Raw genomic sequence first — 16,309 nt, forward strand, 5'->3', positions numbered from 1 at the left:
ACGCGACGAAGGCTAGACCGTCCCATTTCACAAGCCTCTCACTTCCGCACTTCTCGTACGTAGTATGCGTACTTTAAGCGTGCGGTCTCTTAATTGGCACACAGCCCATGACAAATGATTAAACACAGACACTCATGACAATTGTGTGTGTGTCTGTCTATGCACTACTGTTTTGTTACAAATGCAGCAGGTAGGAGACCCAGTGTGTTTGACTACCCTTAAAAAAAATGGAAAAGAAAAAAAAGCTGGGAACAGGAATTTGAGGTCAACCACGTGGACAATCTGCTTCATGTATCTGCCATATCTGAGTTCCCCTTTTTGTAAGTTTCAATTTGTTGGTAATTTAAGCACATTCAAACTGACTTTGTACATTTCTGCAAAGTAATAGCATGTTGTTCAGGTTATAACCTGACTTTAAAGTCAGTGTTGAAGGGAATAAGTAAAGCTGAACTAGGGGTCAGTCAATTTTCATTCAACCTAAGTTCTTAAGAAAATACCTTCATTTTATTTTATAACAACAGGAAAACTCAAATCATGATTGAAAAAAAAAAAATTTAAAAAAAAAATCAAGTAACCTCCACACCCAACAGTGAAATGCTGCCCCCTGGTGGGGACAGCTTGGAATTCTGTGAAGAGTAAATGCCTTAAGAACAGGTACTTTGTTTCAGTGAGTGAGCTGGTTTAGAAAGAAACTGATTATTTTTTGTTATAATGGGAAGTTGCTGCCAAAATTGATTATAAAAGTTGACATTTAAATATCAAAATTTGTTTCTTTGTTTTTTGTTCAATGAACCTTACCGTCCAAAATAATCTCAATGTATTTTAGTGTAACCAATTAAGCTATAATGCTGTTAATTTCATTTACAAACCCCAAAGAATAAAACTTGGATACGACAATAATAAAATACTTAAATACGTTTCCATTAAATTGCAAGACCAAGTATTTTCACTTTAGGATTGCTTTCTATTGTAGCTTACCATTTCTAAACCACTTGAGTAGCTGTAGTTGAGTAACAAGACCAGACAAATTTTAATACCTTTAATTTATATTGTGCAAGTTGTACAGAGATGTTGTTGTTCCATGTAGAAGGAAAGTACAACAATTGACACAATTCTGGTTGACTAGGTCTCTCAAACTGTGCAATTCCGAAATGGTAATATCCAATCACAACACTACTCTTGGTTAAATGGAATATATGGCTTCTGAGTCATCTATACAATGAAGGGGAAGAGACAAGGATCCAACAGTCGCACACAACCAGTTCTGATCACACTGAGCGAATAAAACTAAAACCAATATTTGTCAGCAATTTGCCTGTATAAGTGTGTAGCATTAAAAGTTGCATTTGACAAAAGCAACATCTCTTGCACTTGGTCCTTAAACTTCAACCGTGTATGTGAAGTCGGCAACAAAAGCATCGATGAGAAACGCAATCTAAAATATTTAAATAGGGAAAAGCTTAAAAAAAAAAAATCCTATTCAAAACACTAGTTTCTTGTGGTAATAAAGGTAGCACACATTGAATCTTAGCTATTATTTCTGCAGCAACACATTAAAATTTAGTGGTAGGTAACAAAATGCAAAAAAGACAAGAAATGGTGGCTGTTAAGGCAAAGTGTAAAACTCTGCTAAGGGAGGTTTGTGGTGAAGGGACAGAACATGTGAATTCAAATGCCCTTCATTATTTTCTATTCAGAGTGGCAGTGATTCATTAGGATCAAAACAACTGCTCAGATCCTTTTAATTGCATCTTGGTTCGATTTATAGATCACCATTTCAGATCGGAGAATATAAAACCAATGACTGATGACTGAGGTCAGTGCAGGAAGCATCAGCATTAACAGAAAATAACCACAAACTACGCATTCCTCATGTGAACACTAATGATTTTTGCAACAACACACGTGGCTAAAACAGCATTTAAAAACTCATGCAATATTTGCCCCATAGTCTCAAGCAGAAATTTCACACTATGTTCTCTGGCTGCACAATGTGGAGAGGGATATAGAAGAAACCAAACCAAGAGGAAATCATATTCTTTTAAACATTAAACACCCAAGCACAAAAAGGTACTTAAAATTGCAAGGTGCACAGTATATTGTGCCACACAGCAGCTGAATCCTGGAGTGTCGTCTGGACATCCATCTATGCAAGGGGGGGGGGAAGAAACTTTTATTTTTTGAAAAAAATAAATATATATATCCCATTCCTTACAAATAAATTTGCAGACACAGACTAGCCCACAAAATGCATTATTAATTTTAACAATTATATTAACTCACCTCTTTCAGCTTTTAGTTAGAGTTCCTTTGCCTCACATTCTTGTCTTTGTGGTTTGCATTAGAATTGCTCTTCCTGAAACACATTGAACAAAATGAGCTCCAACAGCAGCGTTTGTGTCAATTTTATTGCTATAGCACATTTAAAAGCAACAAAGTTGACCAAAGTGTTTCACAAGGTAATTAGCAAAGATTTCACTTACAGAGGAGCAGATCCTGAGTCATCATCTGGACAGCAAAACAGGATCAATGACAAATGGAAAAAAAACAAAAACAAAGTTAAAATGTTTTCTCTGATTGGTGTGAGAAACCCACGCCATCCCCAGCCCACAATGATAGTAGCAAACGTTTTAATCGGTAACATGACTGCAATGGTGTTATGATTAAATCCAACTAAACACAAATAGAAGCATGCCCAACTGTTGCATTTCTGACATTTACATAAAACCCATTTAACAATTACAATCATTTGTTCTTAGTCATATCATATAATTTATTTATTACTTTATTGTTAGGGCTGTTTTTGTTGTGCATCTGCACCTTATTGTTGTCAATGTCTACGCATGGGACAGTGTGAAACGTAATTTCAATTCCTTTGTATGGCAAGTACATTTGAAGAAATTGACAAATAAAAGTATTCTATTCTATTCTAATGTGGCTTTTGGCATGTCGTGTAATAATGTTTAACGTGAACATTTTTTTTTGCACTGGCTTGATTCCCCCCTTTGTATCACAGAGGCTCATGCAATTCAAGCAAAGGAAGACCAAAGGAAGACTACAGTGCACTGCTGTGGTAACAACAGTAAACACCTTTAAAGTGGCAGAGCTAACACACATCCTTGTATGTCCTCTGGCCATATTCACACCCAAACAGCATGTATTCACAGTATGGCAAAAAGTAGGCTACCTCTGCAGCCAAATGATGAATGACACAAATGGTATATGATATACTGATCTTGAGAAGGTTGCCTATTATGTATCATGCATATAGTACAAGATGCACAAAGCATGCAAACAAATAGTTGAGACCTCTTTTCAACCTACCCAAATTCATGTCAAACCATTAGAGCAGTTTAAGTGTCTCATTTGACTCTTTCATTGGCTCAAACACACGTGTTTAAAAACCAAAACAAAGTGAAAGAAATATTTGAAGCTTGCGCTGTAAGATTAAGGGCCAGTGAAAGAGTGAACAAGTCTTTGAGCGCATTCCTCTTAGAAGTGGTTACTATGAAAGCAGTTCATTCAGACTCCCACTGCCTTTTCCACGCGGTCATCTCAGTTCAACCACTTCAGTCTGACATGCAGTTTTGTTCACTTACCAAAATGCAAAATCAGCAGCGAACAGAGAAGTAAAAATGTAAATAATAAAAAAATAAAATAAAATTTCTAACACAGATTCTTTACACAGTGGTGGCAGCTATTTCCTGATCTTTATTTTCAAAATGAAAAATAATAGTTAAAAAAAACAAAAAAATAAATAAATAAATTAAAAAAAAAAAAAAATTCAACTACATCCTGCATCTCTCCATAAAAACCAACACGTTGCTTTCATAGTCTCAAAGGGCATTCAATTTTCTGATCTCATTGCTTAGTACACTAGGTCTACAGTTTGAAGTGTTCTGGTTTTAATTGTAGTTAAATGACTTATGAAAAAGAACAAGTCTTTCCCGCAAAAAGAGGAGCTGCAGGTTGACAAACAGCCGGTAGCTGGTATTACACAAAAACCATGGAATAATAAAATGGTATGTAGTTTTTTCTACTAAGAATTCCTAATAATATCAAAATGGCCCAAAAGGTTTTGGAAGTCACCAACTATTGCAGCCAACCGGCAAAGATACTTGTGAGGAGTCACTACATAATGACTTCAGCTTATGCTGATATTTGCAAGGGAACTGTTGAAATCCCAGCATTTTCTTCATTGCTAAAAATCAAAGATGAAGGCAGTGTTGCATCATTGTGCTAATTGCAATTTCAATATGAAATAAATAAGGATGTAATGAGTGGTGTAGGGGACATAGCATACATACCGTCATTGACCTCATCAGGCTTTCTCCTCTTCTCATAGATAAAGATTATCGTGACAAGGATGATGACCTCTGCCACGATGCCAAGAAAGGGCCAGAGAGCAGCCAAGCGACTGCGGACACGCAGGTTGATTTTGTCAGTAGCTACGCCGAGTTCGTTACTTCCAGAGCAAATGTAATGCCCGAGGTCACTGTCGATGTTCAGGTTGTTAATGGTCAGACTGGTCTTGTTGGGGGTATTCTTGATCTCATATTTCTCAGTTCCATTGGTGATACTCTGAGGGTTAGTGAATAACAAAGTGGTTAAAACCCAAAACATGTTTGTCATTCACTGGCAAACTAAGCCAGAATTATGCACAGTTTAGTGAACTGGAATAAGACCATATCTACAGTGAAACATTAAGACTGCTGATGATAATGAGGTTTTTTTTTTTTTTTTTTTTAAATATAATCGTAATGCTCAGGTATGCACTGTGAGAGCTTGTAGAAATTTCAACTTGAGACAATATTAACTAAAGTGTTAGTGAACATTAATATCATTCTGAGTGTGACAGAAACTCACAACTTGGGTTTCCTCGTTGTTCTGCTTGAACCAGAGCCAATCAGTAGGTAGTGGATATCCATGACTCACACAGACCAGCACAACTTTGTCATTTTCATTGCCGTGCTCAGAGTGCTTGTAGGCAGCGACATGGGGAAGTGCTACAGCAAGAAATGGTACATTAATTCAAACTACAATATGACAGTAAACAGTAGATTAAATAACCCCATTTCACATAATTATTATAGGACACCTAAAAACAGAAAGCAATACATCATTTAAAATGCTCTCAGACATATTTAAGTTCTTCAAATAATTCTGTTATGTGGAAACTGATTTTTTCCCCTCACATGCAAGTAACATCCACCCAGTTTGTAGCTCCAACAATATAGATTTTTTTTTTTTTATAAAAACAATTGAAATAATTGTGTTAATTATGGTGAATATTAGCAAAGCACAATCATCAACAAACATCATCGAAATAGTCAGAAATAACAGGAAACGTGTATTCCCTCCCCAACCTGCAAAGCTCCTCTAGAAGTCAGGGAGGAGAAAAAACAAAACAAAAAAACCCACCACTACACAGTTAATGTCAATTTCACATTTTCAAGCATTCAGTATGACAGCATGGATTCATGATAAAGACCCTTTGACCATTCACCAGAGCACAACATAACGTAACACCACATGACTCCTGTAACCTAAACCAATAGTTCAAGATATTGCAATGTAGTACAAGTCTATATTTTTAATCTGCAGGGTATTATTTAAAAACTATTTGAAATTGAACAAAAAATGTTAACTTATCTCTGAAAACATCTTTGATATGCAACTCTCTACTTACTTCTGACTTCAATGGTCTGCTTCACTTCTGGATCAGTCAAGAACACGCATTCATACTTTCCACTATTGGCATGAGTGATCTTCTCCAATCTATGGGAAGAAAAAGAATCATTTATTTGAGAATAGTTTAACAAGCTTTGTTTTTTCTTTAAGACATTAGTAGCCAACAAGTGACTTAGGACCACTGCTGAAACCCCTTTAATGATGGCGATTAGTTTTCCACTCTGCCAAGTAGAAAATTCACAATAGATCTCCATTTATGCTCAAGAGCGTGGTAAAACTAAAGCTGCTTATCCACCCAGCAAATATTTCATATTTTCCCCCTTTATTACAATCGACCTTTTGTTTGGTGCTACTATCCTGTACAATCCTGCATTCTATCTCCAATGGGGAATTAAGGTCAAGCAAAGTGAGCACACAGCTTTCACGGCTGCCAAGACTACCAGTAAAGCTGCACGTCTATGCAGTCCATCTCTCTGCTAATCAAGAGCAGTGAAATGCCTGTATGGTGCCCCTAGCTCTGCTGCTAAAGCCAAAGAGAAAGTAGTGAGAGGGGGAGATCGTAGACAAAGACGAGAAAATGAAGGATAGCAAAAGGCATGTATACCAAACATAGCACTTTAAGGCACAGCAATGGTAAATATTTACAAGCCAATTATACTTAGCCAATCATTTTAGTCACTCAGTGTTTCTAATTAGTTAAATATGTCTGGCCCACAAAAGGCTTCTGTTGGAAAAGGTCTCTCGCTTTACCAGCATATGGTAAACAGCATAATATTCTGCAAGACCAGCAGGACAGACCTGCCTACATGGCACATGGATGCTTTTTTTTTTTTGCTTACTTGTGGGTAGTGTGATGTATGTTGCCATCCTTTTTGGAGCTTTCAATGATTTTGCCATTAAAAGTCCAGTGGGAGCCCTTACTGGACATGCCGGCATCTGTGAGGTTGCAGCTGAGCACAGCAGAGGTTTGGTTGGTGACTTCAGAAGGTTCAGTGTGGATGTTTGGTGCTTAAATTGAGTAAAGAAAAGAAAAAAAAATTGAACATAACACATTATTTATAAATATACCAAGTAACAAACAGCATTGGCTTCAAATGCATCATTGCCACTGATTGCTTATAAGATACAGTTACAATTTACATTTAGATCTTGACACTCAACAGCTGTCTTTAAAAGAAAAAAAAAAATTCTATTTGACACGATGACATCACAGGGAGGGAAAAATGATAGAAAACCTCTTCAAAAGAAAGAAAAAAATTATACACATCCTGTGAAAAATTCCCTGTGGTTCTGTTGGATTATTCTAACGAGTCAAATAACTCCACATCTCAATTTAGAGGCTACAACATAAAAATGTTGTAGAAATTCCATGTATATGACAATCCTATGCGCTCATTCACCAATGAGCAAGGAGTGGAAAAAAAAAAAAAAAAAAAAAAAGAATATATAAATAAAAAAAATTAAAAAAACTTTAAAATTAAATGTAGAGGCAAACTATCCAACTTGCCTACTAGCCTCAATGTTGTCAGGTACACATTTATGTGTCAGCTTTGCTAAGACAATTGTTGAGTGTTGATTGGTCAAAGAAAAATCCAATGATTTCCAACTAAGCTTTAACATGTTCAAACTACTTTACAAGTTTAAAGATTAATAAGATGGGAGAAATAAAACAAAACATGATGACAAATAAACCATGAAAACAATGTGACACACGCACAAGTTCTATACAGGTGCACAGAACTTTCTGAAAAAGGTGGAGAGCTCCCCTCGTGGGAGGGAGAATGGGAATTACACTGGAAAGGTAATGAGCTACAGAAAGGTCATGGGGAAAAATTATTTAATTCATGCAGAAGAAGCAACAGCAATAAAAACTGTAAGTTTAACAGCCAATTGTGATAATGGTGAACTAAAGATGTTTAAAATGAAGCTCCAATTGGATAAAGCAACATTACTCCAAGTTCACAAAAAAGAAAATAAATAATTAATACTGGGCCACAAGGCAGAAAGATGCCCCATGGCTGAGAATCCATTTTTACAGTTAGTTGCCATCTTCTGTACCTACTGTTCAGTAGGCTATAAGCCACAGGGATGGTCTACAAGCATGAACAATAGGGGCATTGCCAGTGTTAGTACCAATTAAGGAAAATGCAAGCAAATTAAATTTCTAACAAGAAGCAAAGCTAATCTGACGCCCCTTTTTTGGTTTTATGACTAAATAGTTAAACCGATCAAATATTACTTTGTTCATGTACAATAATAATCCTGAAGGAGCCATTTGCATATTTCCAACCTTATGACCAGTATTATATACAAGAAAACCTACCATAATACTACCCAAGCCTTAAATCGAGAGGGGAAAAAAGGCATCAGATTGAACATATGTACTGTGTCAGATAATACAGGGTTAGGGAGCTATGGATGTCATAAGACGAGGTTCATTTTCTACTAGGGAACAACCTTGGACCTTCTCAGGAAAGGAGGAGGAGTGTGTTTACTGGGTGAAGCAGGATGGAAAGTTCTGGTCCGGGAAACACGGCAGAGGTATGTAACAGGAGATTAATGTCCGGGACTTAACTAATGAGGAGGTAACAGTCATCTACTTTGACTGGGGGGTCTCCTCAGGTTCACTCTGCCACTCACTTTCAATCACAATAACGTTTGCCTGCGAGCGGATCCACTTGATTTTTGGCGTCTTCTTCAGTTCATTGCGGTCAGGGTCGTTGGAAGCACGGCACTCATATGTGCCAGAGTCTTCAAGGGTCAGGCTAGTGAGGTGTATGGTGCTAGTGGCATGTGCTATATATGTGGCATTTATTTTCACACGGTCGTTCCGTGCCCCATCAAACAGCTGAGTAAAAGTCTCATTTGGCTCCTCGCCCTCTACAAACCACCACTGCACCTCAGGAATAGGGTTCCCTACAACCTCGCAATGCAGCTCTCCACTGTCATTGGTTAGCTTCATCTGAGACAAAGGGGACTTGATAAAACCCGCTGAGCACAGTTTTAAAGTAAGCCCAGCAAACAAATTGAACATTTTTGAATGTGATGGGGTTAAAGCAAACCAAATGATTTAATGAATTGATGGTAGAGTGCAATGGTGAAAAAGCAACAAAGTAGGAAAGAGAAAGAAAAACAGTTAATACACAAATGAAATAAAAACATGAAAGTAAGCACACACACTCAGAAGAGAAAAAAAAAAAAAAAAACAGATCAGAGCATCATGTTCACCCAATTTCTGTAGAAATGTTTGTAATCATTTTGTCCTCTTATTAATGCTGGGTAGATTAATGAAAACATTGATATCCAATATAAGGTCTGTAGGTTCTGACTAGCTTGTATTGACTGGGCTGGCTCTAGGGGAAATAGAGTATAACACTCCCTTAAGCTAATCAAGTTTTAGATAACTGTTACACTTAATCTTGTGTCCATCTAGAGATTTAACCCTCTGGGGTGCCCAGACGCACTGGCGTGTCCAAAACACATGACCGATTTAAGATGAGGAACAAGCAACAAGATGCAGCCACTCCGAGTCTCCATTTAAACTATATACAAGTTGTTAAGTTGTCTTGATAGGCTACATAAAGTGAAAGAGCAGTATAAAAAGCTAGTTTTGAGACGTGAAAGATGTGTGACATTTGGTGTGTTTGCAGTATATAGTTATTGTGTAGTTTATTCGTTTGTTTTGTTTTCTGTCTCAAAACAAAGAGGACACTAGTGAATGCCAAAGTTGTTGCCAAAGAGCCCCATAAAGGCAGATTTCAATGCAAATCTGTCTCCAGGTAGAAAACAGGATGAATGAAACACCTTCTGTTGTCAAGCTGGCAGGTTTTTGGCCTGTGATGTGTTCCTGTGCTTGTGGTGGACAAAAAAAAAAATATCTTGTGGGGGTATCACATAGGGCTGGGCCATATCATACCGTTCACGGTAATACTGGTATAATGTCGGGCAACGATAAGAAAATGAAATATTGCGATAGAATATGGGTAAAACGTGCATGCGCAGTGCCTTTGTTTTCATACGCACATGGCGGCGACAGAATGAAAAGGGCGAAAGCAGATTGTTGAATGAAACAGATGAACCAGAACTGGTTTGTAAAAATGCTGCAACTTCAGTGGTGTGGAACTGGTTTAGCTTTCGCCCATCAGATACACAACAAAACACTATTTTTGGTAGAGCATGCTAGCGGGCCATCATTATTACAGTGTTTTTTGGAAAATACGGCACACTTGAAATCAATCCTCTGAATTTTCTGAAAATCAGTGCTCCTTATAATCCCATGTGCTTTATGTATGAACTCTGGTTGTGTTTACTGACCCCGAAACGATTTTATGTGGTACACGGCGCTCAAAAATCTGTCAAATGTTTTAGTACGACTTTGCTAAGCTACGAACCTGCACCGCTTGATGGATTGTCGGAGCGTTGCGGCTATCGTAGGCCGGAGCCTCGCAGAGTGATACGTACTGTGCTTCAGCATAGTATTACAGTATTCTGTGTGTATAACCTCTTTTTAAGTTTTTTGGATATTATACATGGTTATGCTGAGGATATGTCGGCCAATTTCTACTGGCAATGCCTTTTGGTTAAACTGTCAGCGAGGAATTTGCACTGTTAACTTTTTATATAACTTTAATGCACATAAAAAAAACAGCTGATCAAATACGTTTATTTTTTTTGCACGAATAAAGTTGTGGAGTTGCAAAGTATTTTGTCTAGTGTCAATTATATAGTTATCGTAAATTTTCAAATGTATATCATGATAAAGGGCAGCACGGTGGCACGGTGGTTAGCACTGTTGCCGCACAGCAAGAAGGTCCTGAGTTCAATTCCAACATCAGGCCGGGGTCTTTCTGTGTGGAGTTTGCATGTTCTCCCCGTGTTTGCGTGGGTTCCCTCCGGGTACTCCGGCTTCCTCCCACCGTCCAAAGACATGCAGCTTGAGGGGATAGGTTAATTGGAAAATCCAAATTGCCATTGTGTGAATGTGCGAGTGAATGTGAGTGCGAATGGTTGTCTGTCCCTGTGTGTTGGCCCTGCGACAGACTGGCGACCTGTCCAGGGTGTACCCCGCCTCTCGCCCTATGACAGCTGGGATAGGCTCCAGCACCCCCCGCGACCCTGAAAAGGATAAGCGGAAGCGAATGGATGGATGGATCATGATAAATTATTTTTGGTCATATCGCCCTGCTCTAGTATCACAGATAATTTGTGTGGCATCTTATTATGACGCCTAATTGTTCTGCAATTTAAATTTCTGTAACAGTTTTAAATGGTTGTACACACAGAAAAAAAAAAAAAAAAAAGTCTTTAAAATTTGTTATACATTTTGCATTAAAAGTAAAAATAAATAAAATTTCCTACTTTGTGGTTTTTAGATCAAGTAAAGTAATGTTAACCAAGGCAAGATAAATAGTTTTTAAATGTGAAATATAAAGGTAAAATAAAAAGTAGTCAAAAACAGCCAATTACACCCTGGGCCCCAGTGGGTTATTAACCAATTTGAGTAACTTTGTATGTATTCACACAGGCTCTGTGTCGAGCATGAGCAAAGTCCAGTTTGATTAGTGTAACCCCTGCCATTGTACTTATGGGGTGGCTGTAGCTCAGGTGGCAGAGCAGGTCAGCCACTAATCAGAAGGTCGGTGGTTCGATCCCAGGCTGCCTCCTGGCTGCATGCCAAATATCCTTGGGCAAGATATTAACCCCATGTTTGCCTACTGGTGGTGGTCAGCGGGCCCGGTGGCGCCAGTGTCCGGCAGCCTCGCCTCTGTCAGTGAGCCCCAGCTGTGGCTACAGTGTAGCTTGCCATCGCCAGTGTGTGAATGGGTGAATGACTGAATGTAGTGTGAAGCGCTTTGGGGTCCTTAGGGACTAGAAAAGCGCTATACAAATGCAGGCCATTTACCATTTACAGCATGATTGCTAACCATTAATGCTTCCTTCAGCTACATTTAAGGAAAATTATTTAATTAAAAAGAAAAATCTCTGATAATGCTTTGAGGGACACTGTGTCACCGCTCTCAAAAACATCTAATTAAGCTACAAAAAGCATAAAATTATGACCCCCACTGTGTTATGGAAGAATGCTTTTCCCAAGTATGTGATCTCTCAGTCAGACTGCCAAGAATGGCTGACAAAGGTAGGTGCAGACAACCGTTAATGATCCTTCAATCCTTCAGGCCAAAGGCTGTGTTTTCATCATTCTGGTGGAAGCTGAAATTAACTGTGACCATGTTTAGGCTTTTGAAATGGGGGTCAAACTGCACCACTGCAAAGGAAAAACTTTTGAAAAGTTTTGAAATGTGATTTTTTTTAAGCCATATCTCCAAGATCTAATTAAAGGCAAATAGGGATGACCAAGCTGATGTAAAGCCAAGCCACAGCCAAACAAATTTTCTGTCAATTTTTTTTTTTTTTTTTTAAATTATTGTCTGGACTCTAAGACTGCCGAAATGTGTTGAAATAAAATTTGAGTCCTTTTTGTATTTTCCATTTGTTTTTGATCAATCTAATTTATAGGATTCATTGCTCTGTTAATATCAAGTGTAGTCTTTGTAATCCAGTTGTACACTGGATTACATAGACTAAATGCCAGCATTAAGTATTAGCAGTTACACAATACCTTGGAACGTTTCGTCTTTAAAAAACAAAAAAAACAAAGCTTTCCCAGGTCATCCCTAAAGGTAGGTGGGAAAAAAAACAAAAACAACAAACAAACAAAAAAAAAAAAACCCACAAAAGAAGCATGCAGAAGCTTTTGATGAAATTAACACAATTTACAATGAATGAAAGAACATGAAAAAAAAAAAAAAAAAAAGCAGATGAGGTTGAATGAAAATGTTTTTGAATGAATGAAAAAAAATATCAACTACATGACCCCTGCCGGTGTCATAAACACATTTGTCACAGAAATGTTCATATAACACTGCACATACCACATGTTAAATCAGTTTGCCGAGTTTGGCTAATGTTAACAGCGCTCAGAGCCTGCTGTTCTTGCAGGTTAGTGTCCACCAGCCTGTACAGAATGTGGTTATGCATTGCCCTGGTTGAAGTTATGTGTCAGTTTATGCCCAACCAACTTGTATGAAACTGCTCATCTCAACATTAGAAGTACTAATTAACTGCATGGGTTTGCATAGCCGCTGACCTACTTAATGGTGTCAAGAGCTGCTGGATCTTATACATGTTTAACTTTCGTTGTACATTAATGAAATACAGATTTTTTTTTTTTTCCAAACAGGTATATTTCAAGTGTCCACTGCCAAGAGTGGCAGAGTTTAGCCACCTGCAAAAAGTGCTATGTCTAAAGGGGTGTCCCTGGACTCTAAATGTGATCATTACCCAGACACCACTTGGATGCAGTTAGGCTTACATTCTCTTCAACTAAAACTACAAAATTTCCAATTTAACAATAGATATAGACCAGACAGAAGAAGAACATCTGTGACGCTGTAACAAGAGCTGCAGTTTCCTAGTTTAGAATGGCTTCTCCATGATTACCAAAGGTCACCTTAAAAGCACATGCTTTTTAAAAGTTCAAAATTAAATATAGTTTAGGCCTCAACCTCAGAGTGACAACATGAATGTTAATCCAATTCACTACAAATAGCCCTCTGCACTAATAACATGAGAATCAGTCTGACGTGCTACATTTCTGTGTACTCAAAAAAAAAAAAAAAAAAGTACATGTGGAGGATTATTTGACAATAAGCTAAAACCTGTTAGGCTATTTTCAATAGCCACATAAATATATTGACGCTTTTACACTGAACTGTTCATCCCAATTTATGTTTTTTAGTCACGTGACCATCATGGAGACCTTGAGGCCACAACATTATTCCAGCATGTGATCACTTAACACTCCATAGTACTGCACCTCAGGTTAATATTCCATCTGTTTGAAGAAAAGAGAGCTCAGAACATATTACAAAAAAAGAAGAAAAAAAAAACTCTTTACAATCTAAAGAAAGCTCTCACCCAAGTATTGCAACAACTAAAAATAACAGTCCTCCCAGTAGTCTATCCCAGTTTGGTGATACTTATGTGAAGAATCCCCTTCCATACATCAGAATGAAAGCAAACAAAGAGTCAATGGATCATTAGTTGCAGGATCAAAACAGCTTTACCGAGTACTTGTGAAAAGTCAGTAATATATTGATAGATGGGGACTAATGCAAAAAGCCACTAAACACACAGAAATGTTGTCATACTCTACATTTTGCTAGTAGTCGTTAACAAAACGAGTTGCTAGTCCCAACTGAATAGCTATTCGACCTATTAACTGGCTTAGAATAGGGAGACCCAGCCTTGCTTTGTACTTTACTTGGAGGTTTGATGTAATAACTATGTATAGAAGGTGGTGGTTCTAGTAACATCTTTTTAATATTAATATTATTATTATTATTATTATTATGATCATCAATAATTTAAAAATAAAAATGGGCACAAAACTGTTAAACGGCTACAATGAATACACAGGTGATTTAAAGTCTTTGTTTAAGCATGTATTAAAGAAAAAAAAATTGTTTGGAAATAATTTCAATACAAATAGCCCTCTGTAGCATATGCCTACATAAATAGGTCTCACTCCCACCCACCACCCAGATTTTGGACTATGGATCTAGAGGGCACTAATCAAATAGAACACTTTGTCCTCTTTAATAATTTGGCTACAGGAGACCCATAAAGGATGAACGTGAACACTCAAATGGATAGGAGGAGAGAAAAAAAATCTGCCACCTTCAGCACTAATGCTTAGACGCTTTTATCATTAAAGCATAATTTTACTGAGAGCAAGTTAAGCAGACTCAAAATGGTGGCCAATAACAAAATGGGTGTGTTTTGAACACCATTCACAAAATTACTTGAACTGAATACTGAACAACTGATGTGTTAAAATTGCTTTTTTAATGCTTGCTTGCTCCCCTTCTCACTCACACAAAAACAACAACAGTCTTATCTACCCGTCTACTCTGTAGCCTACTTTTCATGCCAAAGTTAAACTAACAACTAACAAGGAGGTGAAACTCATGGGAGGTCTAGTGTTACTCGTGATCTGCTCCAGAACTGTTTTTTCCAAAGCAGAAAACAATGAAAGGCATGAGGGCTTCTGGCTCTGGCTTAAGTGCATGTACACATAACAACCAAACATACTGTGCACCGGTACAAGCTCCACAAAATTTAAGGTTCCAGTGGTTTTATCCTCTACTGGTAATCAAATTACTAACATTTTACAAGGTCTCAGTACACGGAGTTCCTCATTTCTCTGGATTGCCTTTGTGATGAAATTCTGAGCGGAAAATTAGTCATCTCTACTAAGTAGAGCTGATCAAATTTGTGTGAGCCAAAATTCAACATTTAAGATAGTTCATTAAAGAAATTTCAAGACCAGAGTTGTTCAGTCTTCCAAAGAGCCTCACCTAAAATTACCAGCTCATAATGACAATGCTACACATCGAATAAATACAGTCTTGTGACGCCTCCAATACTGGAGACTGTCTGGGTCAACCGGCTGATCGTCTACATTTAGTATGAACATGCTATCGGTATTCAAGCTGAGCAGTTTTGATGTTGTAAGCCATGGCCGATCATTAAGGGACACACAGAAAGGGCAATTTTAGTCTTCAGTAGATTGAGAAAACCGAGTCCTGTGTTCGTTAAAAAAACCCCACAAGATAACGAACAGTACGAACTGTTAGCAAATGTTTAGAACATTACGCAACTGCCAGTTACATTTGAGCAACGTAAAAGATTAGAAGCAACTTGAAACAAGCTTATTTTCCACCATTTGTTGTAAATTAACATGTCCCACGTGACCTCACATTTACTATTAGCTAACGTTTGGAAAATCTTAAAATAACATCACCCAGAAATTGTTCGACACAAGGAGCGTTCTAAATGAACAAGAAAGAACGAGGCGAAGGAGATTTGTAATACTAGCGATATATACCATGTGTCACGAAGCGGTTGGAAGGGTTTTTATGTATCGCACAGAAGCAAATCGGCTAGCTAGCAACAATGCTACGCCTATGTTTTCGACATCATGTTTCTAACCGTTTAAGGACAGCTTTTAGGTTTTTATATAGAACGGTATTCAACATCGAGAATGAAAAATAAAATACCAAATGCGACAAACATTACTTTTACAAAGCAGGGACACTGAAATCTAAACAAATAAATTAATAACGATAATATTCGCAGTCAATGCAAAGTCTACATCTTCGAACAACATGGCTGACACAGAATTCTTACCTGTGGAGGCATCGGCTCGCCAACAGCTCAACAGAAGGGCAGTGACAGCCCACAATAACTTCATTGTTGATAATAAATATTTACTAGGTCGTCGAATAACCTCAACGTTAACCGCGTTTAGCTGAATGTTCTCTCCGCTGATTGTACGGACTGAATGCCCGGAGCTGAGCCGATGCGGTTGTCCTCCAGTTTTCACCTCACGCACACGCCCTGATCAGCACGTACACCGTGACGTTTTTAGAGGCGTGGCTACTTTTTTGTATAATTCATGCAACCCAAAGTAAAACCTTGTTCCATTTTTATATTCCATTTAATAAAATTCTATTTTTGTTTTAGCATCACAATATCTTAATACATTTGAAGTTTA

At 37.7% G+C, this 16,309-nt stretch overlaps 1 protein-coding gene across 2 annotated transcripts; it reads right to left on the bottom strand.

Annotated features, from left to right (window-relative positions):
• Positions 1–1,042: 1,042 nt before the first annotated feature.
• Positions 1,043–16,140, bottom strand: bsg (basigin). Of its 2 annotated transcripts, XM_085347422.1 has the most exons (9): positions 15,943–16,140; positions 8,332–8,682; positions 6,531–6,699; positions 5,690–5,778; positions 4,867–5,006; positions 4,308–4,581; positions 2,484–2,508; positions 2,284–2,356; positions 1,043–2,146 (listed from the first exon to the last, which is right to left on the bottom strand). In XM_085347422.1, the coding sequence occupies exons 1-8, from the start codon at positions 16,004–16,006 to the stop codon at positions 2,296–2,298; spliced, it is 1,173 nt and encodes a 390-aa protein (XP_085203548.1). In that variant the 5' UTR covers positions 16,007–16,140; the 3' UTR covers positions 1,043–2,146; positions 2,284–2,295. The 2 variants fall into 2 exon arrangements, with proteins under 2 accessions (XP_085203548.1, XP_085203547.1); XM_085347421.1 differs by lacking the exon at positions 8,332–8,682.
• Between the last annotated feature and the right edge of the window lie 169 nt (positions 16,141–16,309).

Source organism: Diplotaxodon limnothrissa, linkage group LG23, assembly GCF_057381915.1.
Source record: "Diplotaxodon limnothrissa isolate DT_005_m linkage group LG23, D_limnothrissa_male_GT1.1, whole genome shotgun sequence".
In the NCBI taxonomy this organism is placed as follows: Eukaryota; Metazoa; Chordata; class Actinopteri; order Cichliformes; family Cichlidae; genus Diplotaxodon; species Diplotaxodon limnothrissa.

What these genes read in the sequence shown, in the direction of transcription:
- bsg (XM_085347422.1), bottom strand. Translation starts at nt 16,006, where the DNA reads ATGAAGTTATTGTGGGCTGTCACTGCCCTTCTGTTGAGCTGTTGGCGA. An exon ending in ATACATCACACTACCCACAA is followed by an intron (nt 5,779 to 6,530) that starts GTAAGCAAAAAA and finishes TTCTTCCCATAG; the next exon opens with ATTGGAGAAGATCACTCATG. An exon ending in GACTCAGGATCTGCTCCTCT is followed by an intron (nt 2,357 to 2,483) that starts GTAAGTGAAATC and finishes AATGTGTTTCAG; the next exon opens with GAAGAGCAATTCTAATGCAA.